Source organism: Ambystoma mexicanum, chromosome 1q, assembly GCF_040938575.1.
Source record: "Ambystoma mexicanum isolate Mex_15411 chromosome 1q, UKY_AmexF1_1, whole genome shotgun sequence".
Lineage (NCBI taxonomy): Eukaryota > Metazoa > Chordata > Amphibia > Caudata > Ambystomatidae > Ambystoma > Ambystoma mexicanum.
The window spans coordinates 1,296,625,925-1,296,653,060 of record NC_090922.1 but is presented as its reverse complement, the minus strand read 5'-3'; the positions used below and the strand labels follow the sequence as shown (position 1 = coordinate 1,296,653,060).

The 27,136-nt window shown below is 47.7% G+C and overlaps 1 protein-coding gene across 1 annotated transcript in view; it reads left to right on the top strand.

Moving 5' to 3' along the window:
- The window catches only part of PARS2 (prolyl-tRNA synthetase 2, mitochondrial), a 142,819-nt gene extending 115,897 nt beyond the window's left edge, over nucleotides 1-26,922 (top strand). Inside the window, exon 2 of the mRNA XM_069642121.1 lies at nucleotides 25,213-26,922. Within this exon, the coding sequence (XP_069498222.1) occupies nucleotides 25,216-26,649 (1,434 nt within the window). The 5' untranslated portion in view covers nucleotides 25,213-25,215 and the 3' untranslated portion in view covers nucleotides 26,650-26,922. The remainder of the gene's footprint in view (nucleotides 1-25,212) is intronic.
- The last annotated feature ends 214 nt before the right edge of the window (nucleotides 26,923-27,136 follow it).

Below are 27,136 nucleotides of genomic sequence, written 5' to 3'. Positions count from 1 at the left end.
CCTGTTCGACTATTATACAAAAAAGGTAGCAGATGCCCCTCTCTAGATAGAACACGGCATGATAACCAGTTCTGTGGGTTTTTCCCACCTTGAGTGTCCGCAGCCATCGTGTTTTGCTTTCTGTGCTTTTCACAAAGGAGGAATAGCATTTGCATATCAGTCTTTGTCCCGCCCACAAGGGCAGTCCAGCACCAAAATGCCAGACAAACCTCAGTTGAACAAGAGTACCAACAGCAACCCCGTACAGGGGTGGAGCTGTGCCTCTCTGAGTACAGTGAGCAAGGGGTCCACGTCTGGGTTCCCCCAGGTAACTTAGGGTGACCAACCCCAAATTCCTTGCCAAAATGCAAAAAAGGTAGCCGGCACCCCTCTCTAGATAGAACAGGGCTTGATAATCTGTTCTGTGTTTTTTTTCCCACTTTGAGAGTCCGACTATTACTTGGAATGTGTTATTTAGTTTATTATTGAACATTTGTTAGGTGCTCGTACAACATAATTGGGTTTCAAAGCATCACATGGCTAAATGGGAAGGGAACAGGGGAGAGAACAAACATTGGCAAAAATAATAAATCTACAGTCGTGGTCCTACTAGGCCTTGTGGTATTCGGACGTGCAAGTGCAATGAAGAGAAGTGCAGGGGGGGGGCAAAGACTGGGCAAGTGTTGGTGGGGGCCCCAGGAGGGAAGTGCCAAGGGAAGCCAAGGAGGAGGGCTCTGACTAAGTGCTGCTGAGGGCGACTCCAAGGGTGAGATGTAGAGCCGCCAAGCAGGGGCCCGCAGGGGCGGTGCAGTGGGGGGAGATGCTGGTATCGACTGGGAAGAAGGGCCTGGTATCCTGTGAGTTTCATGAGGACAACGCCATCAGTCTCCGCAGCCGTGAGGTGATTAGCAGGGCTGCGAACGAGGGAAAGAGGTACAGAAAAGCAGAGTTTTTAGCAGTTTCTGGAATTTAAGGAGATCTGGCTCAAGTCTGAGGGGGCAGGGAGATTGTTCCAAAGGGAGGCACCAGCCGAAGAGAGGGACCTGCCCCCCACTCTCTGCTTGGAGACGCGTTTGACAGTCAAAGAGTTAGAGTTAGAGGAGCGGTGGCACTAGCAGGGGAGTATTTAGAGAGGGAAATTTGGAGATAGCGTCACAAGAAAGCCTTGTGAATAATGCAGAGGGTCTTGAATTTGATCCTTGCAGCCACTGGGAGCCAGTGGAGCGATTCTAGGGCTGGAGAGATACAGTCCCTGGGCTTGAGGCCAAGGATAAGTCTTGCAGCCCTATTATGGATTAGCTGGAAGGGGCATAGGGAGGAAAGAGGGAGATTGAGAAAAAGGCTGTTGCAGTAGTCCAGCCTAGAGAGAACCAGAGCTCTGCAGACATTGAGATTCTGTGGGGAAGGTGAGGAAAGGGAGGATGCCTCTGTGGAGGTAGAGCTGCAAGTGAGCCTTCTTGGTATGATCCATGATGTGAGGGGTGAAGGAGAGAGCGGAGTCGAAGATGACCAGAGTTTTTTGGCCTCACAGGACGGTGGGGGTAGAGGGCCCAGAGAGGGTGGCAAGAGAGTCAGAGGAAAGGAGGGCGCAGGTGCCCCAATGAGAAGGATCCCTGTCTTACTGGCATTAAGACAGAGATCGTTAGTTGCACACCATGCCTGAATGGCGAACAGACAATCAGGGATGAGAGAGGAGGAAGAGGGGGTAGTCGAGGGAAGTTTGAAGGAAAGCTGTGTGTCCTCAGCATAGCACTGGAAATGAGTAGAGAAGGAGATCGGGTTAGCCAGAGGGGCGAGATATTGAAGAGCCGTGGCGATAGGATAGACCACTGGGGGACGCCACAGATAGAAAGTGTGGTGGTGAAAGAGAAAGGGACTAGTTGCAGCTGGGAACGGCGATTAGTGAGGAAATGGGTCAGCCAATCCAGTGCCCGGTCATTGATGCTGAGGGTATCACAGAGTCGATTTATGAGGATAGAATGGTTGACCGTATCAAAGTCAGAGGAGAGGTCCAGAAGAATGAGAACAGCGGGAGAGTCGAGGTTTGCAAGCATGACATTGTGGGTGTTCAGGAGAGTAGTTTGGTGCCTCTGGATGCCCTGAATCCAGATTGATGGTCGTGGTGGTAGCCAGCAAGTTCAGTGTGGCGGGTCAGTTGGGGGAGGACCAGCTTCTCCAAGAGTTTACCCAGGAATGGGGTAGTGGAGATAGGGCGATAGTTAGCCGTACAGGAGGGGTCAGCAGATGGATTTTTTAAGAGAGGGTGCACAAGGGAGTGCTTGAAGGGACAGAGGGAAAGAGCCAGTGGCAAAGGAATGGTTACAGAAGTCAGAGAGAGCCAGGGCGAGAGTGATGTTGTCCTTAATGGTTCTAGAAGAGCAGGGGAGCACCTGTTTGGTGGAGACCTTCATAAAGTGGACAACTTTAGAGATACCGTCCGGTGCTATAGGCAGAAGAGAGTGCGGTGGGCAGCCAAGGAAGGCATGGAAGCAGGCATAGGAGTGGAGAAGGGGGTGGAGGAGAGTGAGGACAGGATGTCCTTGGTTATTATGTGAAATTGGAGGCCAGAGCTGTGCAGTGCCTGAGATGGAATGAGAGAGGGTGCGATTTTGCAGATTTTGAGAAGCTTGGCCCTGTTGCTAGTGGCTCCAGAGATGCAGGCTTGGATGTGGACCCGCTTCTTGGAGCGGATAGAAAAATGATATTGCCTTTGGAGCAGTGGCAGGCCAGTTCATCAGAGGGTAAACCCAAGGTCCGCCACTGAGTGTAGGTTTGGAGAGTATTTTGTAGCCCTCAGGAAGTGGAGTGTCAAGAGCAGTGACAGAGCTGACATTGAACCCCTTCTCGGTAAGAGCAAGGCCTTCTAGGTCAAAGTCTTCGAGAAGGAGACATATGTCAGGGGAATGTTTGACAGCAGAGCGAGCATTCAGAGTAGCTAAGTGAAGCTGGTTACCACCTTTTTTGAAGGTTTTTCGAGGGGGGTAGAGGGACTCTGGGTACTCTGATCGGTGGTGGTGGTGAGAGGAAGGAGTGGCAGGAGAAGGGAGGATGTTTTTGAGAGAGGACAGGCACCGATCGAGAAGGAGTAGATTAGGTTGAGCACATTGGGCCATGATGGTGCAATTGTGGTAGACATTGATTGTGACCTTCCAAGCATCGCTCAGACCACACACCTTTGCCAACAAGGATGTCTGGGCTGCAGAGTACACACAGATATGGGTACGCCTAGAGGTGCGGGAAGGGGACTTGCCCTCTCCATTAGATGCTTTGCACCCTCACCCCAATTGGTGCTGTGTGCCCCATGTCTAGCTAAAGATGCTTCAGCAGCCTTAAACGTGCTCCTTTGACCAGCTGGCAATAACATGGCTCTCCTTTGTTTGCTTAGCTTTCTTCTGGCCTGGAGCACACACAATGTTGATGGGTCATTTACCGTCTAGTGTAGCCACTTGCGTGGTCTCTTGGTGCTCTGGCGGGTCTGCAACAGAAGGAGGGTGGGGGGGGTTGTTAGTGTGGTTGAGGGGGAGAAGAGCAAGAGAGCTTTGATGTGCTGTTGGCAGCTTCAGTTTGGAGAAAACGGTAACCGAGCGTTGGTGCGTTTTCTCTTGGTAGCCGTCCAGTGATGTTGAGGTATAATTGTGTATTGTTTGGTTTCATGTTGGATGTTGTGACGTGGATGCGATTTGTGGTGTGGTGGAGGTTTGGTTGTGTTTAGTTCAGAGTTTGAGGGCGAGTATGCAGAATGGTGAGCTTTTAGTACAGTTAGTAGCAATTCATTTCCTACCCCCCAACAATCAATCTAAATGCAACACATTTCTCACCCCAACAATCCGTCTAAGTGTAATAAATTTCCTAATCTCAACAATCCACCTAAGTGCAATCCATTTCCTACCCCAACAATGCATCTCAAGAAGCTGAACCAAACACAATACAGATTTAACACAGTGCCTACCTCAGTGCAGAGCAGGGAGTATAAGGCTTAGCTACATGATTAGACAAAATGCAGAATATGGCTAACCTACATGAAAGACTAAATTAAAATATAGCTAAATGTACAGACTATATGCAAGATATGGCTAACCTATACAAGTAGGTATACCATACTGGGTAATTAGAGTGGTGTTTTTTTTTTAATGGAGTACAATAATGGCTATACTCCCTGCCCACACCACGCTTACCATATCAGTCGCTGCAGGTTGTCTGCGTCAGGCTTCCACAGGCTAGCAGGAACAAACGGGGAGTGGAGCTGCTAAGGAGAGAATTGCCCTTTGCCTCTGGCCCTTAGCCGAGGGCTGTCTGGACAAGGCTGCCCAGGCTCCTACTGTCAAGAGGGTGGACTCCAAGTGGAGCAGCCAATCAAGATGGGAGGGGGGAGGGAATGGGAGGGGAGAAGGCAGGGTGAGTGGTGGAAAACTGGTAATGCAGCGCCACAGGTGCAAGGAAAGGGGGTGAAACAGAGAGATGGGCAGAAAAAAAATGGAGGGGTCAGGCACAAGAAAATAGGGTGAAACCCATACAGCGAGAAGGGCAGAAAACGAAAATGGAGGGGCCAGGCACAGCCCAGCAGGCAGAAGTAAAGGGGGTGAAAACAACACAGAGAGAGGGCAGAAAAGGAAAATTGAGGGGCCAAGATGCAGGGTGGCACTTACCTCGATCTTGTCCCGGGTGGAGCAGCAGGACCTGCTTTTACATGCCTGCTGCAGCTCTAAACACTGTCTTGGTCACGGATCAGGTCAATATGAGAATTGATGGGCCAGGAATATCCTTTGGGCGGGGGGTATCTGTTTTAAAAACACACTTACCACATGATGTTCACACTGTTGCGTAAATGTGGTGCTTACAAGTTAATGTGAAGCAAAAAAAAGGCACGTTTCTTAAACCGAAAGCCAGCAGTTGATTACTTTTAATCTGGGTTTATTTTATTTTTTGTGAGAATACCCACACACAACCTGTGCCAATCTTGTTCCCCTTCCTTTGAGTGTTATCCCATAGTATATTTTCAAGGCTGTTACCAGCGGGTTAAACTGCTCAATCAAAATGAATGCTTATTGTATTGTGCTGATAGCAATAATTAGGAAATTGAGCTGTGGGTTTCTGGGTGCCAACTTTTTATTTTCACGATGGGGATTGAAATTCCCTCACCCTGAAAATGCACAAATAACCAGGCCAGATCTTCCACTAGCCAGAAAGGGCATTTTACAGCACATATATTTTAGAAGCAATAGCAAAAAGCTCTGTTTTTTTTCTCCAATATAATATTTTATTGGCATTTATAAACAACAGAGGCCTCATTATTCTTTGACATGCTTTTTAGTGAAACATAATAAACAAGAAAAAGAAAACATGTCTCAACTAAGGTAAAAAGAACAAAAAGACAAAACGAAAGGGGAGAAAAGAATGGGGGGTGAGTTCTGGTGTGGTCCGGGGGAGGGGTTGCGTCAGTCTCAGATCGAAGTTACAGGGTATGGGTGCTGTGGTTGCGATGGGGTAGGCCGCATGTGCGCCGGTCCAGGGGGCCGCTAGGATGTTAGTCCATTTTAGTTAGCCAGCGGAGCGCTGGAGGTGCCTGGCCACTCCCGGGAATCTTTCCACAAAGTCCAGGAATGGGCCCCAGGTGCTGTGGAACTTGTTTTGGTTGCCCAGGCAGATGGCAGTAATTTTCTCTGCTGCGGCGATGTCCCAGCATTTATCCCACCACACGGGGATTGCTGGGCCTTCCTGAAGTTTCCACAGCTTGGCGATTGAAATTTTGGCTGCGGTCAGTAGGTGTGAGCAGAGGTCCACTAGGTTGCCTGTCATCGGGAACTGTCCTTCTCCCGTGTCTCCCAGTATGACAATCCCGGGATCCCACGGTATTGATAGGCTTGTGATCTGTCGGATTTGCTCCAGGACCTCCCTCCAGAACTTCTCTGCCTTCGGGCATTCCCAGAGGAACGTGGAACAACGTTCCTGTGTCCGTGCAGCCCCTCCAACAGTGTGGTGGGATAGTGGGGTTGCATTTGTGAAGAATTTTGGTGTCATGTAAAACCTGTAACAGACCTGAATGGCTCCCTCTTTGTTCGTTACGCTTTTAGAGGTCTTGTGGGTTCTTCTCCAGATGTGCTCCCAGCTGGTCCTGTCTAGTTCGCGGCCTAGGTCTCTCTCCCACCGTGTCATGTAGGGCTCCTTAGAGTCGGGGTCTGCCCTGTCCAGCAACATGTACAGGGTGGAAATCTTCCCCCTGGGTGGGGTTGTCGTTAGCGTGAGCTCCAGTGCTGACAGTTCTCTGTGCCCATGTATTCTCATTTAGTCATGTGACAACCAATGACGGAGCTGGGTGTAGTAAAACCTCTCGGTTTCCGGTACCTGGAATTTTCTCTTGCAATCCTCGAAGGTAGAGAGTCTCCTTCGTAGAAGTCTGCTACGCGCTGCAGGCCACCCGCCTTCCACTTAGAAAAAACATTCTGCCCTTGTCCTGGGGTGAAGTCTGGGTTCTCCCAGATCGAAGAGAGTGGACCCTCCGTGCTCCTACAGTTCCACCTCGTTGCTGCCTCTTTCCAGCTGCTTACCGTGTTCCTGGTGGACGAGAGGGGCCCGACGTTAGGGGGATTTTAGAGCCATGTGATGTGTGGGAGGGATCCCAGTGGGTATTGGCTCCAGTCCTCCTCCAGCTTTAGCCAGCGGGACTTGTTGATGCCAGGTTGCCACAAGAATGCCGCCGAGAGCTGGGCGGCTAGGCAGTACCTTTCGACCTCAGGGACTCCCAGACCCCCGGACCGAGGGCTCCTAAGTAAGACTTTCCTGGTAACGCGAGGCTTCTTGCCCCCCCAAACAAAGTTTTGCATATTTGCTTGCAGTTTCTGTTTGGCTTGTTTGGGTATTGCTACCGAGAGGGCTTGGCAGTGGTAGAGCGGTTTAGGGACCAAGTTAATCTTAAGTGCTGCGATTCTTCCTAGCCAGGATATTTCCTGTTCTTGCCAGCGGGTCATATCCGACTGTAGGTCCTTCAGCAGGGGCGGGAGGTTTAGTTTGTAGGTGCGTTCTGCTAGCTTCGGTAGGCGGACGCCTAGGTAATTTAAGTGGGATCTGGCCCATGGGATTGGGAGGCAGGCCGCTATAGAGTCCAGCGTTGCTCTTGGAATGTTGATGCCCAGTGCTGTGCTCTTCTGAGGTTGATTGAGAACCCTGATGCTGACTTGAATCAGCTTAGCTCCTCCCATAGTGCAGTGAGAGATGTGCTTGGCTGCGTAAGTGTTAGCAGTACATCGTCGGCATATAGGACCGCTTTCTAGGTATCGTCCTTGAATTTGAGGCCCAGGATTGCCGGGTTCTGCCGGATTCTGGAGGCGCATGGCTCCATTGACGGAGCGAAGACAAGAGGCGACAAGGGGCAGCCTTGGCGTGTGCCTCTAGTGATTTCGATTCTTTGGGATCTGGCGCCGTTGATCCTCAGGGTTGTGGTGGGGTGCTGATAGTTAGCTATCGTCCATTTCAAGAATTTCGGGCCAATTCCGTAGTGACACAGTGTCTCCCTCATATAGCCCCAGTCCAGCATGTCGAACGCCTTGTGTGCGTCGAGCAAGGCCACCACTAGCTCTTCTCCAGTTCTATTGGCTGTCTCAATGATGTTTAAGGTGCGCCTGATGTTGTCCGAGGTGTTGCGCCCAGGAATGAAACCTGTTTGGTCCGGGTGAATGAGGTATGGGAGGAGCCCGGCGAGCCTGCGTGCCAGTTACTTCGAGAAGATTTTGGAGTCTACATTCAGCAGAGCAATTGGGCGGAATGACGCACAGAGTTCTAGGTTTGCGCCTGGGTTTGGAATCAAAACTGTGACCGATTCCTCCATGGAGGGGGTGGTGGAGCCAGTTTCGAGGAAGGAGTTGAAAAGTGAAGCTAGGTGGGGGGGCCAGGATGTGGTTGTATTTCTTGTAAAATGGCGCGGGCAGCCCCTCTGGGCCAACCTCCTCCGAGGATATAGGGTCTTCCAGGGTGTCCATCTATGGGTGGCGAGGTGGCCTTGGGATCATGCTCAGGTAGGCGGTGTGTACTGACGCTTCCGTAGGGTTCCCTGACATTACCTTCCTATGGTGCTAGGTCATGATGGTTATCTTCGGCCTCAGAGCAGCGTGGGGTTCCGTAGGACTGCAATGTTGTTCCTGGTGTGTATTTTCTTGAGCTTATGTACGAGTAGGCGGTTGGCTTTGTTGCTGTTCAGGTAATAGTACTGCTTCGTGTATGTCAATGCTCGGGCTGTACGGTCTGCCAGGTGCATTTCCAGGGCTACTTTAGCTTTGCTTAGCTCGTTCCATGACCTTGTTGATTGGCGTCGTTTGTGGTTTGCCTCTTTCTGTGCTACCTCCGTTTCCAGTTCTTCTGATTTTAGCTGGTGCCGGCACCTGTGTGCTGCTGAACAGTTCATGGCGACCCCTCAGATCACTGGCCTCATGGCATCCCACACCATAGCCTCTGTAGGCCCTTTTCCCACATTCTCTGTGAAGTCGTGATTGAGGGCTTCCGACAACTCCTGGCTGTCTGCAATGTCTGTGAGGAGATAGTCCTGCAGCTTCCAGGCTCTGTGTCGTGGTGTTGGTAGGCCTTCCGTCTGGAGCTGCGCTATGACTGGGGCATGGTCGGAGATCACTCTCAGGCCGATGTGGATGTTCACGATGCTTGGGAACAGCGAGCTTGAGATGAGTAGAAGGTCTATCCTGGAGAGACCCCTGTGGACATGCGAAAATAAAGTGTAGTCCCGAGTCTTGTCGGTCGCCAGCCTCCAGGCGTCGATTGTCTTTGTCTCTCTTAGGAATTCTGCGAACCCCAGTGCCTTTGTGAAGACTGTTCCAGTGGGCGGCAAGGTCTTGTTGATGGTTGGGTCCGGGGTGAGGTTGAAGTCCCCTCCGATCAGTAATTTGCCTTTGGCAAAGGACGATATGACTGGGAGGATCCTAGGGCAGTAGATTGCTATGATGGTTATTGGGAGCTCGACCAGTAGGGTTTTAATAATTAGGAACCTGCCCTCAGGGTCCCGTTTGACCGTGACCTTTGTCAGTGCCGCTGATTGACTGAGCAGGACTGCCACCCCTCCCCTCTTTTGGCTCGAGGATGCGATGAGTTTCTTGTAGAAAGACTGCATCCGCCTCTAGCTGGGTCAGGTGGTGTTCCACAGACTTCTGTTTCCTGGGGGAGTTGAGACCCTGGACATTCCAGGTGATCATGGTCAGGTTCTTAATGGATGACCCCATTTCGGTGTGGGCGGTTTGCAGCTAGTGAGCACCATCATGCTCCGCTTATTGCCATCCTGTGTGGGCAGCTGCCAGGTGAGCTGGGACCTTTGTTGGCGGTTTGTCCCCCCTCGGTGGCCCTCCTCTACTCTCCCCCACCCCCATTCAAACAAACTTGATCACTGGGCCAGCCTTCGACCAACGGGGACTCTGGCTGGGCCATCGCAATCCCTTAGGCCTCTATTTCGTGGTGGTGAGAGCTGTATGTGAGGTTGAGGTGTTGTTTTACTTAAAGAATTCGGTGCATGTCCAGTGTTAGTAGCTGGCGTCTGGTTTTTGGCGATGCTTGTCGATTCCTGGGGAGCCTGGGTGTCGGTGTCGCCACACCTTAGCCGTCGTTGCTTGGGCGCTTCCCTTTGAGTGGGGGTCCCCTGATTCTTCGACGGCGCCTCTCCACCCAGGACCGGACCGGTTAGAGTTCTGCTGATCTTCTTGGTCTGAGGGCGCTTCCTTGTTGTTGGTTTCTCCCCCTGCTGCCGGGTTCAGTAGTTTTTCAGCCTCATGTAGTTTTCGAATGTGGCAGATGCTCCCATTCCAGGGGAAAATGAGGGCCGTGGGGGAAGCCCCAATGGTATGATACGCCCTTTTCCCTCAGCCATTCCATCACTGGTTTCAGTGCTTTCCTTTTCAGGAATGTGGTGGCGGCAAAATCTTGGTAAAGGGAGATTGAGGCATCCGTGAACTGTATTCGCGGGGAGCTCCTAGCCTCCTGCATGATCTCCTCCTTGACCTTGAAGTAGTGTACTCTAGCCAGGACGTCCGGCGAGGCCGAGGCGTTGGATTTAACTCTAGTTCAGTGGACCCTGCCGAGCACCAGGGGGGAGTCGTCCGGCAGGGTGATTATGAAGCGGAAATCATCGCTCACATAATGCTCGCGGTCTGCCTCTGGAATGGATGTGGGGATCCCTCTCAGGCGAATGTTGTTGCGGTAGGAGCGGTTCTCTGAGTCCTCCTGCTTGAGTTCGAGTGCTTCGCAGCGGGCTTCAAGTGCGCTCAGCCTGTCTGCTTCCTTCTTAATTTCGTAGCTGTGCTCGCACAGGGTGGTTTCCGCCTCCATTGTTCTTGTCTCTAGTTCTCCCACTCTCGTTTCGAGCGCTGTGATGGTGCTCTTTACCTCCTCGGTGCCCTTCTGAAATTCTTTGGTCAATGCTGCTAGGAGGTCAGACTTCGTGACCGCCTGAGTCGGGCCTTCCCGGGGTGGTTCTGCGTGCATGCTCCCAGCGTTGGTATCCCCTGGTTCTAGGCGGTCCCCCTCCTGGATCTGTCTGTTTTAGGGGTGGATAGGAGAGTAGCTATGAATGCATGCTTCGCTGGTTTTTTCGACATGATGGATGTAGGTCCGAGTCTCCAGCTGAGGTGTGATGTGCTGAGGTTGCAGCGTAGAGATTTGGGGCTGGTCCGGCAGTTTAGGGATGAGGGGAGCTGTGACTGCTTTGGCTGCGCAGACTCTGGGCCACTCCAGTGTGAAGGGGGAAGCGGGGTGCATCGGACCGCAGTAGTGGCTTCCCTGCCCAGGATTTTATTGTCCTGTGCGCCCAGCTCCTGGTTTGACTATGGGGTGCGACCTGGTGTTCGCCAGAGGTTAGCCGCTTTGAGGCTTGGGTGTAGCAGGTGGTGTCCGCCGTCTCTGAGGGTGCCTCTGGGGGTGTGCGAGTGCTTTGTGCCTGACTGGCTTTTGCCTGGCTTTTGGTCCGGTGATGGGTGTTGGTGCGAGGGGTCGAGCCCTCAGTGGTCTCTTGGCCAGGTGGTGTTGTGATTCAGCTCCTGGTCCTGTGGGGGGCCCTCCAGGAGAGTTGTTGACCGGGAGGTTCTGTGGCCCGGCTTCCAGGACTGGCTGTGAGGGGCGGCCAAGGGTTTTCTGGTGGTTGGATGCTCTGGGTTTTAGGGTGCTGGTGGTGGTCCCAACCTCCGGGGGTGTGAGGGTGCTTTACTGCGGTGTAAATTGTTCCAGTTGATGGCTTTGTTCTGGTGGTAACTCCTTACCCCAAGTAGTCTGTCGTGTGGCGGCCCAAGCCCCTGCTGAGATAGGGGGCCGTGCTGAGGGATGGTTCTAGAGCTTGCTTGGGCCTTGGTTCGGCGGTAGGTGTCGGGATGAGGGCTAGGGGGTCCGAGGAGCTGGTTGTGTCAGAGCTGTGTGGGGAGAACCTGTATGGTGCAAGTTTCTCCCTGATGTCCATACGACCGCAGCACCGGGCACTTCCACTGAGTGTTCTTAAGTTATGTCTTCCTTCTAAATCTTGTGTTGCCTAGAGGAGTGTTTGGTCCCCCAATTGGAGAAGAGGGCACACGACCCAAATGTGGGGGCCCAACCTTCTCATAGATGAGGCGTAAAGTTCAGAGATTTGTTTGAGGTGTTCCACGTTACAGAGGGCCTCGGTCTCGTGTCCATTGGGAGAGAGTCTTCCTGAGGAGGGCACACGCCCTGCTACACAGGGGCCCAACCCTCTTAAACCTTTTTGTGATAGAGACTGGATTGGCTGGACACAGATGCTAGTCTTTCCACTTTTCCTGGTGTTCAGTACCGTTTCTCTATCTGGCACCGCGGCACACCTGGGTCTTCTGTGATTGTTAGTCTGTTCGCACTCCAGGGGACAGGTTGTACCTCCTTTGGATATGCCTGTGGCTGGCTTTCACTATATTGCAATATTGGATGGAGTGTCAGTGTGTGGGCGAGTCGCCTGCTGGCGCTCCCCGCGTTGGCACTATCATTGTGCGTGGGATCGTGAACATCTATTGCCCTGTATCACTTTTCCCCTGTGCCCTAAACAACCAGTATCTCAGAGCAAGAGGGTTGTTGGTACGTGGTCCGCCGTGTCCTCAGATGCTTTCAGAATGAGTCCAATTGAGCTGGTCTCACAGCACCCTCATTAAGTGAGAATCGGTATGTGGAGTCGTCGTAAACTCTGCCCCCAGTATGTGCGTTGTAGCATCCTTATCTGCCGTGCATACAAGCTCTCCACTAGTCTGTGCGGGCTCTCGCCGGCACAGCCTGTTTAACAGGTGGTACTTGTTGCATCAATTAACACCATGGGTGGGGGTTGCACACCTCAGTTGTCGTGGGGTCAGAGGCACATTCAGGGTAGGTTTGTGGCTGATCGGGCACCCCGAACTCCAGTACTTAAGCACCCAAGCCCCCCCGCCCCCTCAGTGGATCTTCTGAGGTTCACTTTTCCCGCTGGCCCGTGTTGTGGCAGAGCAGTGTGCGCTGAGAAGGGTGGCCCCTGCGCAGGCCACGCCACGTTATGTCTGGGCTCTCGGGGTGCTGAACAGTTCAAGGCGGCAATGGGTCCTGGGGCACTTCAATGCTGGTGTTCCCTTCCCCAGACGAAGAGGGATATGCAAGCTGGTGGACACCGCTGTTGCAGTTGGCAGCGAGCACCCGACAGACTCGTCCTCCGCGGGAGCCACGGGCAAAGTGGTGTTCACCGGCTCATCGTCTCGGGATCCACACGTCGCGAAGCCGTATTTAGGGTGTCCCTTGCGCCCCTTGACCAGATCCGTTCCCGGAAAGGTCCGCTGCTCCCTGCCGTCCCACGGGGGCGATGTCCTCGAGGGGGAGCACTATTTCAGAGACCGTCTCATTATTTTGAGATCGGGATGGAGGTGAGCAGTCCCACCGGCCAGTCTTGCACAGTGTTCGTTATACACCAAGTGTTTGCTCTCCCGCACTAGTGCCGTGAATCTCAAAAAAAAATCTCAAACCGGATGTTTGTGTAAAAGATGCTTCGTATTTTGACCATTCTACATTGGCTCAGCGGCAGGGCCACAGCCGTTATTAACACAGTGCAGTGACACCGCCGCAGCGGAACGGAGCTTTGTGCTACCACCACGTGCCTGGCTCCAAACTGGACGACACAGTTCCCACTGTGCCGGATCTTAGCGTCTGGGTCTTCGGTCAGGGTTAGGAGTGGTAGTTGTCCTGACCAGCCCTGATGGTGCGCAATAACCTCGCTGCAACGGAGCAGAGTATTTTGTCCCCACGGCATGTCCGTTCCAGACTGGATGATGGCGCTCCCAATGCATCGTATTAATTGCCTGGGTCTCCGGCTAGTGCTAAATATGGTGATTATCCTGGTCACAGTGTCATTGGGCCCTGTAGTGCAGTTTTAATAAACGCTATCCCTTATGTCCATATTGAGTATTGAAAATGGGTTGTGCTCTCCCACGTAGCTGGGGGGTGGGGAATTGTACGCAGATAGGGAATAGTGGCCCACGACGTGACTGGCACGTGTTTTAGGGCTTGTTGGGCTCTCGCAGGCAGAGCCGCCGCAATCGGTCGTGGTCTCCTTCCCTCTTCACTACTGTTGGCACACTGCAGGTGTTAACAGGATACTCATGCAGGTTGCGTGATGTTTTCCAGCCCCCTTAAGCGCGGTGTAGGCTGATTGTTTCAAGGGACTGTCCGTGTCCTCCCCGTGGAGCGTGTGCCGCATCCACGTTATATCCGCATGCTTCCCAAAATGATTGATTAGAGGATTTTGTCGTTCCCTACCCGTACTGGTTCAGCATGGGGTCTCCGTCTCTTCCTGATGACCTTTTCCACGGCGTGCCAGGTTATCACTTGTCACATGAAGTCTCCGCCGAGAACGGTGCTGCGTGTGAAGTTTGGATGAAGTACTTCATGTGGTTGAGCCGCTCTCGATGGTTGAGCGGGTTGCACTTCTCCTGCGGTAGTTGTCTCTCCATGCCGGATTCTCCCCGCACCTGGGTTCACTTGTCACCGATCCGGCCAGCTGTCTGCCTGTATCCGTCTGCCCTCTTCATCCAGGGGGCCCGAGCCAGCTGGTCTCAGGGCACCGAGCAAAGACCAGCGATTCCGGTATGATGATTCGGGGGGGCGAGGGGGTTCAGGTTTGGAGATGGCTGTGAGGCCAACATTGGTCGCCGTGCCAGACCATTCAGGAGAGCTCTGGTGCTGGGCGTCCAGCCCGCCAATGTTAAGGGCTAGCTCCTCCCCTTCTAGGCCTTCAACGCCCAGCTCCCCCCAGCAGCCTGAGTTAATTTCTGCCTGGTACTCCCGGGTGGCCAATGTTCCCCGTCGCCTCTGCTTTAACTTGCCAGCAGGATATCTCGGCCAGTTTGAGTCGGATTTCTCCTCTGTTCACGGTGTATGTTCTTTTAAGGTCATTGAGCACCCGGCATTGCAGATGTTATCGGAGGGTGGCTCCAAAACTGATATTTTCTTCAAAAGGACGAGGTCTGGATCGGAGCTCTGTGGTTAGGCGGCCATTACGTGTGTGCCGTTACGGGGCCCCCCCAAAAGCTGTATGGTTAAATGGCTGCTTTAAACCCCTAACATTTCAGCAACATTTGCTCAACCTGCTGAGTTTCCTTGTTTGCGTTCTAGTTTTAGAACACGTCACCTTCCTTTCAAAGAATTCCACCTTGGATGTGATCCATGATGGTGCTCAAAATCACTGCATTACCAACCGGGCAGTACGTGTACATGCCTTATGAGTACACAGACTGTCTTTGACTACATATTATTTGATGATGAGCTGGAAGTGATGTCTGGTTAAGTTAAAAGCACACTGTCCCTTGCTCATTGCACAATATCAGGTGGTTGAACTATGAGTGATATCTCTTCATTAAAGAAATGCTGTCTCTTGTTTGTAATGTACATCCAGAACAAGAAGCTGCATGGCTGCATCAAACAATGTTTAAGAGCCAGTTACTATTACACATGTGTAACCTAGTGTAAAGGCATCTCAAATTAGATCATATCTGGTTGAGATGCTAAAATAGCTCTTCATCACATTTCTTTCTATTACTTATATACCTGGCTTTATAATCTGAAACCAAAACTACAATTACTGTACATGAATACTGAATAAGGTATGTAATGGAAAGTGGTCTTATATAACGCCCGTCTGCCAACAAGGTTGGCCTTGCTGCCAACAGCTCTGTAAGAAAGGAGGGCAGGATGTGTTAGCCAGAAAGTGAGAAGGCAGATACAGAAACTGAGTGTTAATGGATGCAGGTCGGAAGTACCAGTTACCTGTGTATTGATATGAAAATCTGTGTTTGTGGTAGGTACTGGCCGGGCATGTTAGCCATATGGGCCGCACCCGAATTGTGGAGTACAATAATTGACAGCATTGTTGTTGAGCTAGTTGAGGGATGAGGTGGGTGGAGCGTGTGGGGCGAGGGTGTTGTCACTTCCTGGCTCTTGGTGGTAGGTTTCACTGAGATTAAAGGTGCTGACCAGTGCCAACACAGGAGAGTCTAGGTTCCATGAGTCGGCTTGGTTCCCTGCAAATGGTAGTGCCAAGAGTTTTATAAAATGCTTTTCGTAAATTGGCCCAAGTTTCTGGTGCACAGTTATTAGCCGGTTGCTATTCTATTTATTTTCTTTCAAAGTGGTTGTTTGATAAGCGAAATGTTGAGGTGTTTCCTAAAGTCAGGTGGTTCTTCTCCGTTTGGGTAGGGTGTTCCAATGTTTCGTGGCCAGAACTGAAAAAGATGATCCTTTTAGGCATTTCTTGTTGTAGTTGTGGACTATTACTAGTGCAGCATTGCTGGACCTAAGTGTTCTGGAAGAAGTGTTGTGTTGAAACCTTTGAAGGAGGAAGGGTCCCATCCCTGTCATAAAGGATGGAGATGCACAAGGTTTTGAAATGAACACTTTTTTGATGGGAAGCCAGTGGAGCGTACATAATGCTGACGTGATACGTTAAAATCGCTTGATTCTGAGAAGTAGTCTTGGCGCTGCATTTTTAACTCTTTGAAGTTTCCTAGAGAGTCCGAGATAGAGGATGTTTGCATATTCTAGTTTATAGTATTCAAGAAAAGATGATAATGGCACTGTGCATGAATGTTATGTAAGGTAAGATGCAGTGTAACATGGGAGAATCTGCTTTTGACGATGGCTTTGACCTATGGTACAAGAGTGAGGGTGTTGTCCATTTACGTTAAAGATTTCTTATTATGGTTGATGGGTTTGGGCAGGGTCTCATCTAGTCCGGCCATAGGATTGTGGTGGAGTTAGAACCTGTAGATTACAGGGCATCCGCTCTGTTTTACTAGGGTTGAGTTTTAGTCGGTTTGCTGTCAGTCATGCGTCCACCTTTGCTAGGCAGTTTTTCATGTCTGGGGCATTTGGTGATCGCTAGGTCACAACTATGTAGATTTGTTTTTCATCCACGTAGTTGTAGCAAGAGATACCAGATTGTGTGATGTCAAGTAGGGGTGTCATGTAGATGTTGAAAAGTAGAGGGGACAGTGTGGATCCTTGGGGTACCCTGCATGTAAGTGGGTGAGGCCGAGAATTGTAGGGACCTAAGATTGTGGTTTCTGTTCTACCTGTGAGGAAGGAGGTGATCTATTGTAGAACTGATTCTTTAATACAAATATCTTCCCGTATTTTTAGGAAGATCTCGTGACTGATGGTGTCGAAAGCGGCTGAGATGTCTAGCAGGAGGAGTGCACTCTAAGTTTTCATCCACATTGTTTTTGAGTGTATCTAGAAGGCCTAAAGAAAACATGCATCCGGAAGTGTATGAAAGTGTTTGGCTGTTGGGCTGTACTTTATGCTCTGCGCCGCCTGAAAAGTCCTGATTCCTGCTGGTGCCAGCGCGGCTACAGCTACTACAAGATATCACTAGTCGGCAAGAAGAAGTGCGCCATCTCGGAAACATGTGATTTTGCCTACCTCATTGCCACAAGTACATGTCCTGGAACTGGGGCTCGTCTACCAACACGTTGACGTGCGCATTTTGGAGCGTGATTTGTGCCCTGAGCTAAGTCCTTATACTGTCCTTGTTTGCTTCCTAGCACTGTTCTCCAGTGGCCCGCCCTCCTCGCAGCCCATTGGTCCTATGTACATATAAAAACCCGATGCACGCTCATCTCGCGCGTGCATCCGGAAGTGTACGAAAGTGTTTGGCTGTTAGGCTGGCGGGGTTTGGGGATCAGGTTACGTTAGAAGTAAGTGTTTACATATTGCATCTTGATTATTGCCTGTACTTTCAATACTCGCATTTCTGAATTGTGGTTCTTGCTCAGCACTTTAAAAATGAGGAAGAACAAACTTCCAATAATGAGAAAACAAGCAGGAGTAGATTTATTTGCTGCTGTCAGTACGAGACGCACTAGCCTCGCCCGAGCAGCAGCTCTACCATTACCAGATCCCAATGATGATGAAGACGCACTATTGCAATGTGCGCAAGACTGCTCCTTAATGGGCAAAACAACAGAGGACCAAATTGACCCCTCTCAACCACTTTTTGTGGAGGAAGAGTCACCTGACGTTACACTAATAATTTAAAAAAAAAAACAAATCACGAAGATGAGGTGCCACATGTTATGAACGACATGTGCAAACCAAGTAACTTTAACTATGATAATCTTTAGACTTTCCACACACTCTGCCATCAAGTAATTATAATCCTGTAGCCAATTGCATGGGGAGCACGAGTGAACCATCTCAACCAGCAGTGGGCTCTGACCTATCAGTCATGATGGGTATTTTCAAAAGACTGATGCTGTTGGAATTAAGAAAGCAGACGGCTGCTATTATGAACCTATCTGCTGAAATGGGGCTATTACCCCCGAGATTTACTGATGCACTAACGCAGGCATTAAAGATTGACCCGAGGATAGACCTTACAGAGGAAAGGGGTCATAGCCTTGAAAAGCGAATAGCGGGCGAAGACATTCTCTGTTAACTGATGAGAGAATAATTATTCCCACAACACAGGAAGAGGTTCGTGATCTGTCAGTAACGGGCAATGACGGAATGAATTGGGTTTTGGATGAGAAAGGTAACCAAGCTAGTGATGTGAGGGAAGCTCACAAACAGGTAGATACTGACGACTTTGAATTAAAAATGTCTAAAAGACAGGGAAAAAACTAGCGAAAATGAAGAAAAAAAATATCAACGAGGCTCACAAAAACTCATCTAGAAAATGTTTGAGGGATCGTGATCTTAAACTCACCATTCAAGCCGCTGCAGATGCAATTTTAGCACCTGGCAGCAAAGTAGTAAAACCCAAAAAAAGTTGTCAAAGAATGATGAGCATATAGATCTTAAAGAAACTAACGATCAAGCACCGCAGAGTGTATTTTCTGAGGGGGATTATGCTCTCTGCGATGTAATGAAAAAGAAAAGGGAAGATATTTTTGAAATCTTCAAAAACAAAGCCCTGACAGGCAATACTTGTGAGCCCTCTAATTCCAATTTTGAATGGGGACTGAATAGTCATGTTAATCCCACAGCAACCTCAGTCATGACTGCAAGAAAGACGTATCTTTCTGTCAAATCAGGTGAAATTAGTGATCAACTGAGGCAGTCTGTCGGAACCACTGTCAATACTGGCCTTGGTAACCCAGAGTGGAAAGCCTCTCTTAGCATGATGGAGACAAATTTGTGTAATGAAACTGACCACGACCCTACCAATACTGCAAACCATGTGATACTACCATCAAGGTTAACGAACGAGGTACGAAACGGGTCGGATAAGGCTGACCTAACTATTAAGGAAGATGATCTGTGTTAATTGATTCTCAGGGTGTTTAAAGATAACTTCCTGTTAGAGACCAGGTGTAATTTGTTAGATCCACCTCCCTCAATCAAGACAGTAGAAAACACTGCAGATAAAAACAAACGTATTGACATAGACGGGATTAAGGTCGCTGGTCATCACGAGAATGAGAACAAATCCGGTGGCAGGGATCAAACGGTTTTAATACATCAGGACACTGACCTGAGACCGCCAGTTCACCCCGAGCTATCCGGGTTAATCATCAGAACACTATTCAACGATACTGGTAGCATGTCAGTATCCATTGTAGAGCTGATTCTTTAATATCAGTAGACCTTTGAGTAGACCCTATATCCTATCATTATTTGCAACCATCCCGAAGTTAAGCTTAATCACGTCAGCAGACATATACAGTTAGTCGATTTCATACATAAATCTAGATACGACTACGTACGTCTAGTTATACCCTCTCCTCTGGAGAGGGCTCTTCTTTTGAAAGAAGCTGAACAGCTTCAATGCAGAGGTTTTGACATCTTTGAACAGAAGCTTACCATGCCCATTACTCCCAACATTTTTTTCGAGGCTAACGACACAAAAGAGGGGTCACCAAAACCTATCCTTGGACAGGGGTAACCTGAAAATGGAATCCAATTTGGACAAACCGGATTGGAGGTGGTTGGCCCTGTCTCTGCGGGAGTCAATCGACACGCTGAAACAGCTGGGCAAGCCCCTCTAGCTCTTATAGCAACTTAAAACTAGTGAGCTGGAACTCTAGAGGTTGTTTTAAATTGATGCACAATGAGAAATTGATGTTTGATTTGTCACAGTTGGACTTTGTCCTAATACAAGAATCATGGTCTAGAGTCCAACTCTGTTGGGAAGGCTTCACTTTGTCATCACTTTGTGCACATGGTGTGAATAAGGGTCGTCCTAAGGATGTCTCATTATTGCTGCTAAAGACTCCAACCATTTGACTAAAACTGGAGAATGGTGTTTTTCTCATCACTTTCTTCTGGCCTCTTATCAGTTGATGCTTAATGAAGAGTGCATTTCTTTACTTATTGTAAATGTTTATTGGAACCCTAGTGAACAGTTGGACCTGCAATTAGTGAATGAACGGAGTCATCTAGGATATTACCTAAAATTATGGCTACAAGAGAATCCTGGGGGCCAGCTTGTTATTGCAGGGGATATGAACGCTGTCTGATTTGGTGATTGTTTGTCTCGGGACATAAGTATCTCCAATATTGACACACAGGTCAGACTGGGGGGGAACTCCAAATTGTGTGGGAGAATATGGACACATTTTGCAGAAGTATGGGGTCTCGATCTGTTGTTTAATGATCACTACACCTGAAAAGCAAAGGGCCATGAGTCAATTATTGACTACATTTTTCTTTCAGTAGGGCTGTCGAAGTGTATGGGTAAATTTGAAATTAGAGAATCAAAGAGTATTGATCATTGTATGCTCACTATTGAACTATCTGTCTATTCCCAAAGACCTATTATTAACATTTATAATCAAGGATTGTTGCCTAATATTAAGGGAAACAGAATTAAGTGGACTAAAAAAAAATGTCAAATTTACAGCCACCATGGTGAAAGATTATGATACACTTTCCTATTATCAACGGGTGGATCATTATTCACCAGTGAACTTTAAACATTACATAACAACTACTATTTCCAAGTTGGAGGAGTGTTGACGTCAAAAGATAAGTTCAAGCAAACCACAGAAACATCAAACTGATATTGAAGTACATGATCGTAAATGTCTGCTCAGGAAAGAACTTAGACTTATAAATAAATCGGGGCTTCCTGTATCCAGCATCTTGATTATGAAAAAGAAAATCAAACAAAGATATAAAAACTGGATAATACATCACAGAGGTTCTCGAACTCAGCTCGAGGGAGAAGCAATGTTAAAGTCCTTACGCTAACCTAACTTTTGGAACTTAATTAACGAGCTAGAAAGACCGCAGAAAGATGCAACCCTGAATCCTATAAATGAAGGCCCTTGGCTGGGACACCTTTCCAAACTTTATATTAATAACAAGTCTAATGACGCAATAAAGACTATGGTGAGACCTACTTGGTTATTTGAATACACTATGGAAGACATTGCAGGTCTCATTAAAAGATCAAAAAATTCAGGTGCCCCAGGCCCCAACAATTTATCAAATAAACTATTGTTTTTTCTGTTAGAAAACATCCTAATTTGTAAATATATTCCACAATCATGGAGGGTCTCGATCGTCGTACAATCTTTAAACAAGGATCCCAACACTGTCCTTCTAGTTATAGGCCGATTGCCATAGCTGATCTTGAGTCCAAATTTTTTGCCTCCCTGGTCCTGCCGGATATACAAAAATGGATCTCGGAAAAGCAATTTCTAGATCCTAAACAAATAGGATTCAAAAAGAACATTGGCACTGATTAATTTTAAAGTGCATAATGTCTAAATCAATGAAAATGGGAGCAAGACCTACATTTGTTCCGTCCATGGGTCTGAGTTCGGCCTTCGACCTGGTCGATAGAAAAACTTTATGGCAGGTGTTAAGAGATCTCGACATGCCTATGCATCTTTTGGATATTGTCATTGCTTTGTATTCTGACAAGAGGTTGAAGGTTAGACTTAACTCTGAGGGTCTCCTCTCTAAAGAGCTTAAAATTCCCAACGGCCTCTGCCAAGGTTGCATGTTGGCCCCAACCATATTTAACTTATATGTGAGTGGTGCAGACACTGCCCTGACTAATAAGGGTTTAGTCTCCCCTAGACTGAGCAATGTTCGCCTGTCATAGATGGCCTATGCGGACGACTTTCTATTGATGGATAACACCAAGATTGGCCTCCAAAGACTATTAAAGGCTTTTGAGGGTTTTGTACTTGGTTTTTCACTCAAAATAAACTACTCAAAATAAACCCAACTAAAACAATAATTGTTCATTTTGGGAGACCAAATAAGAGGGAAATGCATTCTCTTGGCTGTGTGGAACCAATCGGATTAAAGCACAACCTGCTTTTAAATATTTGGGTTACTATTTTTCAGGGGTGGGCACTACCACACTAATTAAAAGTCAACTCAAACTAAAAGCGGAAATTGCTATTAGGCAAATGCGCGCTATCGAAACAAAATTTGGGAAATTTTCTATGTTACCCCTTAGGGAATTTTATCTCAAAAAAGTCATACCCCGATTAGTATATGGTACGGAATTGTTCTCTAACGAATTGAAGGAGTTCTTGAAGTACTTGGAAGGCAACATTTGGAGGTCGGAGTTATACTTTCTACCCAAAACTATTCCGTTTGAATTGATAAAATATGAATTTGGCATACAATCTCTTTCGATGTATGCAATTTGGAAAATAATCTGTTTATGCCGAAAATGTAAAATGGCGGCTGAGGGCGACTTGTATACAGGTGCTGGAAAGGAATCTACCAATCCTTTCATACACAAGTACATTTAGAGAAGATGCAATGTCTTAGCGGGTTAGGTATGTCTGCCATCTCTCTGCTTAATATACCCAGAAAAATCAAAGAAAGCCTTATGGGTTTCGACTGGCAGAAAACTAGGAACAGAATTTCAGAATCTAAATTGTACAAAAATGCATGCTCAACATGGAGATGGTATCCGGTTATGGAAAGGCATCTAAAGAAATAACCTTGTAAGAGAATACGCAACGACTTTATGCGCTTTACATTTAATGTGATTCTAACCAATCAAATTAAGAGTATCAGGAACTGTAATTCTGTGGATTGGATATGGTGCAGATTCTGCAAAATAGAGGAGGTAGTGGAATCACTGCAACATATTCTCCTTGTATGTCCTGCACTTAAGACCCATAGCATTAAGTATTTTGCTCAAAATGTAAGTTCTACTCAAGATGGAAACAGAGAATTCATTTGGAATAGAATGATGCATGAAAGTACTGCCAATTTAAATATACGGGTAACCTCCTTGAGAAATGTTTGTGACTTACATTCGTTTCTCATTTGTTAGCTATTAATCTTTTGCTTGTGCTTTAAATCGTTTTGTGGCCCAAGTTGGGTCTTGGAAATAATTCAATGTTTTAGCGAGCAATGTTCTGTGACTTTTTTCAGCATTCTTTTATTCTGGAGCAATTTGAAATCTTTTAATATAGTCTTCTTTTTTGTATGCTCTGATTTTTCTTTTTTCTGTACTCTATATAAACTTGTAAAGAACTGTGAATGTTCTTAAATTCTTGTAACTAATATCATTGTAGTTTGTTTTTAACATTTTTGTAAAGGTTTATAATAAACCAAAACAAATAAAAAGAAAAAATACATGCTGTAGCTCATTCAAGAGTTAGTTTGTTTTCCATAAAGTCCCAGAGCTCATTATATGATTTTTTTTTCCAGAGGTTTCCAGATTGTCAAGGTGATCCTGGATGTCTAGTATCATTTGGTTGAAATATGCAGCTATCTGGTCACAGAGCGCTTGTGTAGGCATAGGGGTTGTGTTACAGGCTGTCTGGCTTTTTGAACTCTCTGATTTTTGCTTTCACTGTGATTCGCCCCAATCAATACATTTTGAAGTAATGTGCTTTCTTTGCTTTGAGTACTTTAGCCCTGTAAAGGCGTAACTGTTGGTGGTAGGCGAATTTGCTAGTGTGTAGATTGTTATTCCTCCAGATTTTCTTCAGTTTCCGATTTTCCTTTTTTTAAGTGATTTTAGTATGGGGGTGAACCATTTGGCCTGTTTCACTTGTTTCTTTCAGCAGGGTAGCATGGGGTGACCGTGAACCAAGTATTTGCTCGCCTTAAATAGCCAAATTCACCTTAATAGTGATTCAGTTATCCATGATGTCAGCTGAGCGGGATCTCAGCCGTTCTGCTGACATCTATGGTGGTTCTAGAAGTTATGAAGAGTTTTGGAAGACTGGGCCGCTGGTGAAAGGATCACTGGTTGAATTGAATTGATATTTTATTCTATCGCACTCGTACACAAGTGTTTGAGAGCGCGACAAGGCAAGGGAGAGGAACAGGGGAGAACAAAACAATGATCTTACTAGGCCCAGTGACATTGAGAACGCGTAACTGCATGGGAGAGGGGGAGGTGAAAAGTACATGGAAAAGGGAGAAGTGGAAAGTGTGGAACAAAGGAGAAACAGATAAATAATAATAAATAAATAATAAAGGCAACAAACCGTGGTAGTACAGCCAGCAAGTGCTGGGTTTAAGGCAGCAGACAGGGTAGGTCTGATAAGTGCAGGAAGAAAAAGGCGGGTGGGAGGGACTGTATGGGTACAGCTACAGACCCCAGTGAAAGGAGTGGCCCGGAAGCAGTGCGGGAGGATGGCAGGGTGAGCAGGTACCTTGTATCGTTGCAGGTTGTATCGTTTCAATTGCGTTGTGGTCCTTTGTCATCTGCAGAGTCACACAGCCTCATCTGAGGTGTATGGGTTGGCCAAGCAGCCTTTCTGTCGAGTGAGACATATCCTAATCTGCTTTGCCCATAGAGCAGCCAAGAATCTGACGGGAGAGTATACCGTAGAAGTCCTCCTCCAATAACTCCTTATCACTTTCGCATCACGTCCATCGTTCCTGTGGCTGTGAGGACGAAAAAACGCCATAGACTGAACATGTTCTGTGTCGGTCTTGGCACAAATAACTTGCTTATTTTCGCCATCTGCCTTCAACGAAATTTTCTCAAAATTCAATGATGGAAAAGCTTGTTCCGTCTATTTTTTTGGGGAACTGTGCCTCTGTTTTCAAAGCAAGCACATCACATTTCTGAGGGTTATAAATGAAGCAAGAATTAAAAAAGCTGGCAGGTTTTAAAACCTAAAGGTACTACAGCATGCATAGGATTCAAGGGTGCAACACACCATTGGGTTGTCTGGGCTCGGACAAAACATAACACAGATGTTAAGCGGCGCCTTGGCTTCGCTGTTAACAAAGGCCCTGCAAGTACTAACTTAAAGCCTTTCACTGTTAGCACCTGCATTCATAAGCATACATTTTTAGGCAATTGAAATCGTGATGTGGGGTTAGTGCTTGCATGCCAGGGGAGTGATTGGAGGGGTAGAAGGGTCAGGACACCACTCATTCTGATAGCAGTCTTAAGTTTGTGATTTCAGACGTCAGGAGTTACTGTTTGTAACATTGAAGCTGCACTAGAATACTCTCATTAGAATGCATAAAGAAGTTAGATGCCCCCATATAAGTAAGAAACCCCTCCTCCACGGTCTTCGAAGTTGGCGTCCCTCCAAACATTTGAAGGGTTAGCCACCGACATTTAGGTTTCGTTGGGTCCCTGGTATGATTGATTGTAAAAGACCACGTTTTTCTGCTGGGCAACGAAGAAGATTGCCCTACCGCACAGCCATAAATTGCATATGAAATGGTAAAGCTCTGTGATTCAATATTTTTGTTCAGTGCATGCCTTTAAAGAAAAGTTATGTTTTGTGCTTTAGCAAATCAGAATGAAATATAGTAAGAATAATCGCACGTTCATTTTTCTTTTTTCCGCAGAAGATGCTGCTAACAAAATCCTGCATGGAAAGGCTAAGGAGAGGTTGGAAAGAGTTAATGCCCATTCTGGCGGCACACCATCTGCATCATTACAGATGCCATCACTGTTGCGTTGGCAAATCAAGGAGGCTGGTATTCTCTCAGGTCTTTCAGCCCATGAATTTTGAGGAGGGGCGCGTGCCCGGACAAGAGAGCAAATCTGGCGAACTCACCTGCAAAAGTCAACGTCTGATGCTTCAAGCAGGGTTAATCCACCCGGGTAGTCCCGGTTGCTTTTCCTACATGCCCTATACTGTTCGAGCAATAGACAAGCTCATCAGAGTGATAGACAAAGAAATGGCGGCTATCGGTGGACAGAAGTTAAACATGCCTAGCTTAAGCGCCGCGGAGCTCTGGCGAAAGAGTGAGCGTTGGGGCTTAATGGGCAGTGAGCTCTTTAGACTGACTGACCGGCACAGCAAGGAATACTGCCTTGGACCAACTCACGAAGAGACAGTGACAGACCTGATAGCTTCCCAGGGGAGTCTGTCTTATAAGCAGCTGCCCCTCTTGCTCTATCAGATCACCAGGAAGTTTCGAGACGAGCCCAAGCCTCGCTTTGGCCTGTTGCGCAGCAGGGAATTTTACATGAAAGATATGTATACCTTTGATGCGTCTGAGGAAGCAGCTCACCTGACTTACGACCTGGTGTGCGATGCCTACTCACGCTTATTCCACTCTTTAGGGTTGCCGTTTGTAAAGGTGCAGGCGGATACAGGAAATATTGGCGGGGAGAAGTCGCACGAGTTTCAGGTCCCTGCAAGCATCGGCGAGGACAGACTCCTTGTATGTTCAAGTTGCACATTTTCGACCAATGTTGAAGCACTAAGCGCTGTGCAGAAGGAGTGCCCGGAATGCCGCAATGCACTAATTGAGACAAAGGGCATAGAGATTGGACATACGTTTTATCTGGGCACTAAATACTCCTCTGTATTCAAGGCCTTGTTCTTGAATGACCAGAACAAACTCGTTATTGCAGAAATGGGTTGCTATGGGTTGGGTGTTACACGGATTCTAGCTGCTGCCATTGAGGTTCTTTCCACCGAAGACAGTATCCGTTGGCCGACCATCATTGCACCTTTTCAGGCCTGTCTCATCCCGCCAAAGAAGGGAAGCAAGGAGGAGTCGGCTGCTGCCTTAATGGAAAACCTCTACGATGATCTGGACTCCCTCCCGCACATGAAAGGAGAGACCATTTTGGATGACCGGACCCATTTGACCATTGGCAAAAGGGTGAAAGACGCTGATAAGCTAGGCTATCCTTATGTCATCATAGCTGGGAAGAAAGCATTAGAAGACCCATCGTTTTTCGAAGTGCGGTGTCAAAACACTGCAGAGGTTGTGTTCCTCACCAGAGAAGGGGTTATTGACTTACTCCGTAATGTGCAGACTGTGTGAGCTACTTGAACAGGACACAAGTGGATTCTACCAAAAACACTTGCATGCGTTTCAGATTCTCTTGAGGCATCATGTATTTTCATGTGAATTTTCACAATATAAACTGAGTGTCTTTACTAAATGTATTGAGCAAAGAGTTAGAAGATTTCTAATTGTTTTAAGGGAATTTATGTTTTTGGCATAATACTGCAACTAATCATGTTTTGTCCCTTTTGAGTAACATATAAACCGATGTTTTGATTGCATACAAAAAATTAAATTGTTTCTCTCAAATTGACTGTTGGGTTTGTAACCCTCTTCGAAATAGTTCCCTTAAAAACAAACAATGACATACAAGTTATTTTAGAACCCATCTGCTTATGAATGTATATCAATATACCATCTAAACGTACTAATGTCTTGCCAAAAGCAGGAGGATCTCGGGTGCTCTGGGTAACTCGGTTGGTTGCTCAGGAATTTCCCAATAGTTTTCCTTGGCTTTCATTGT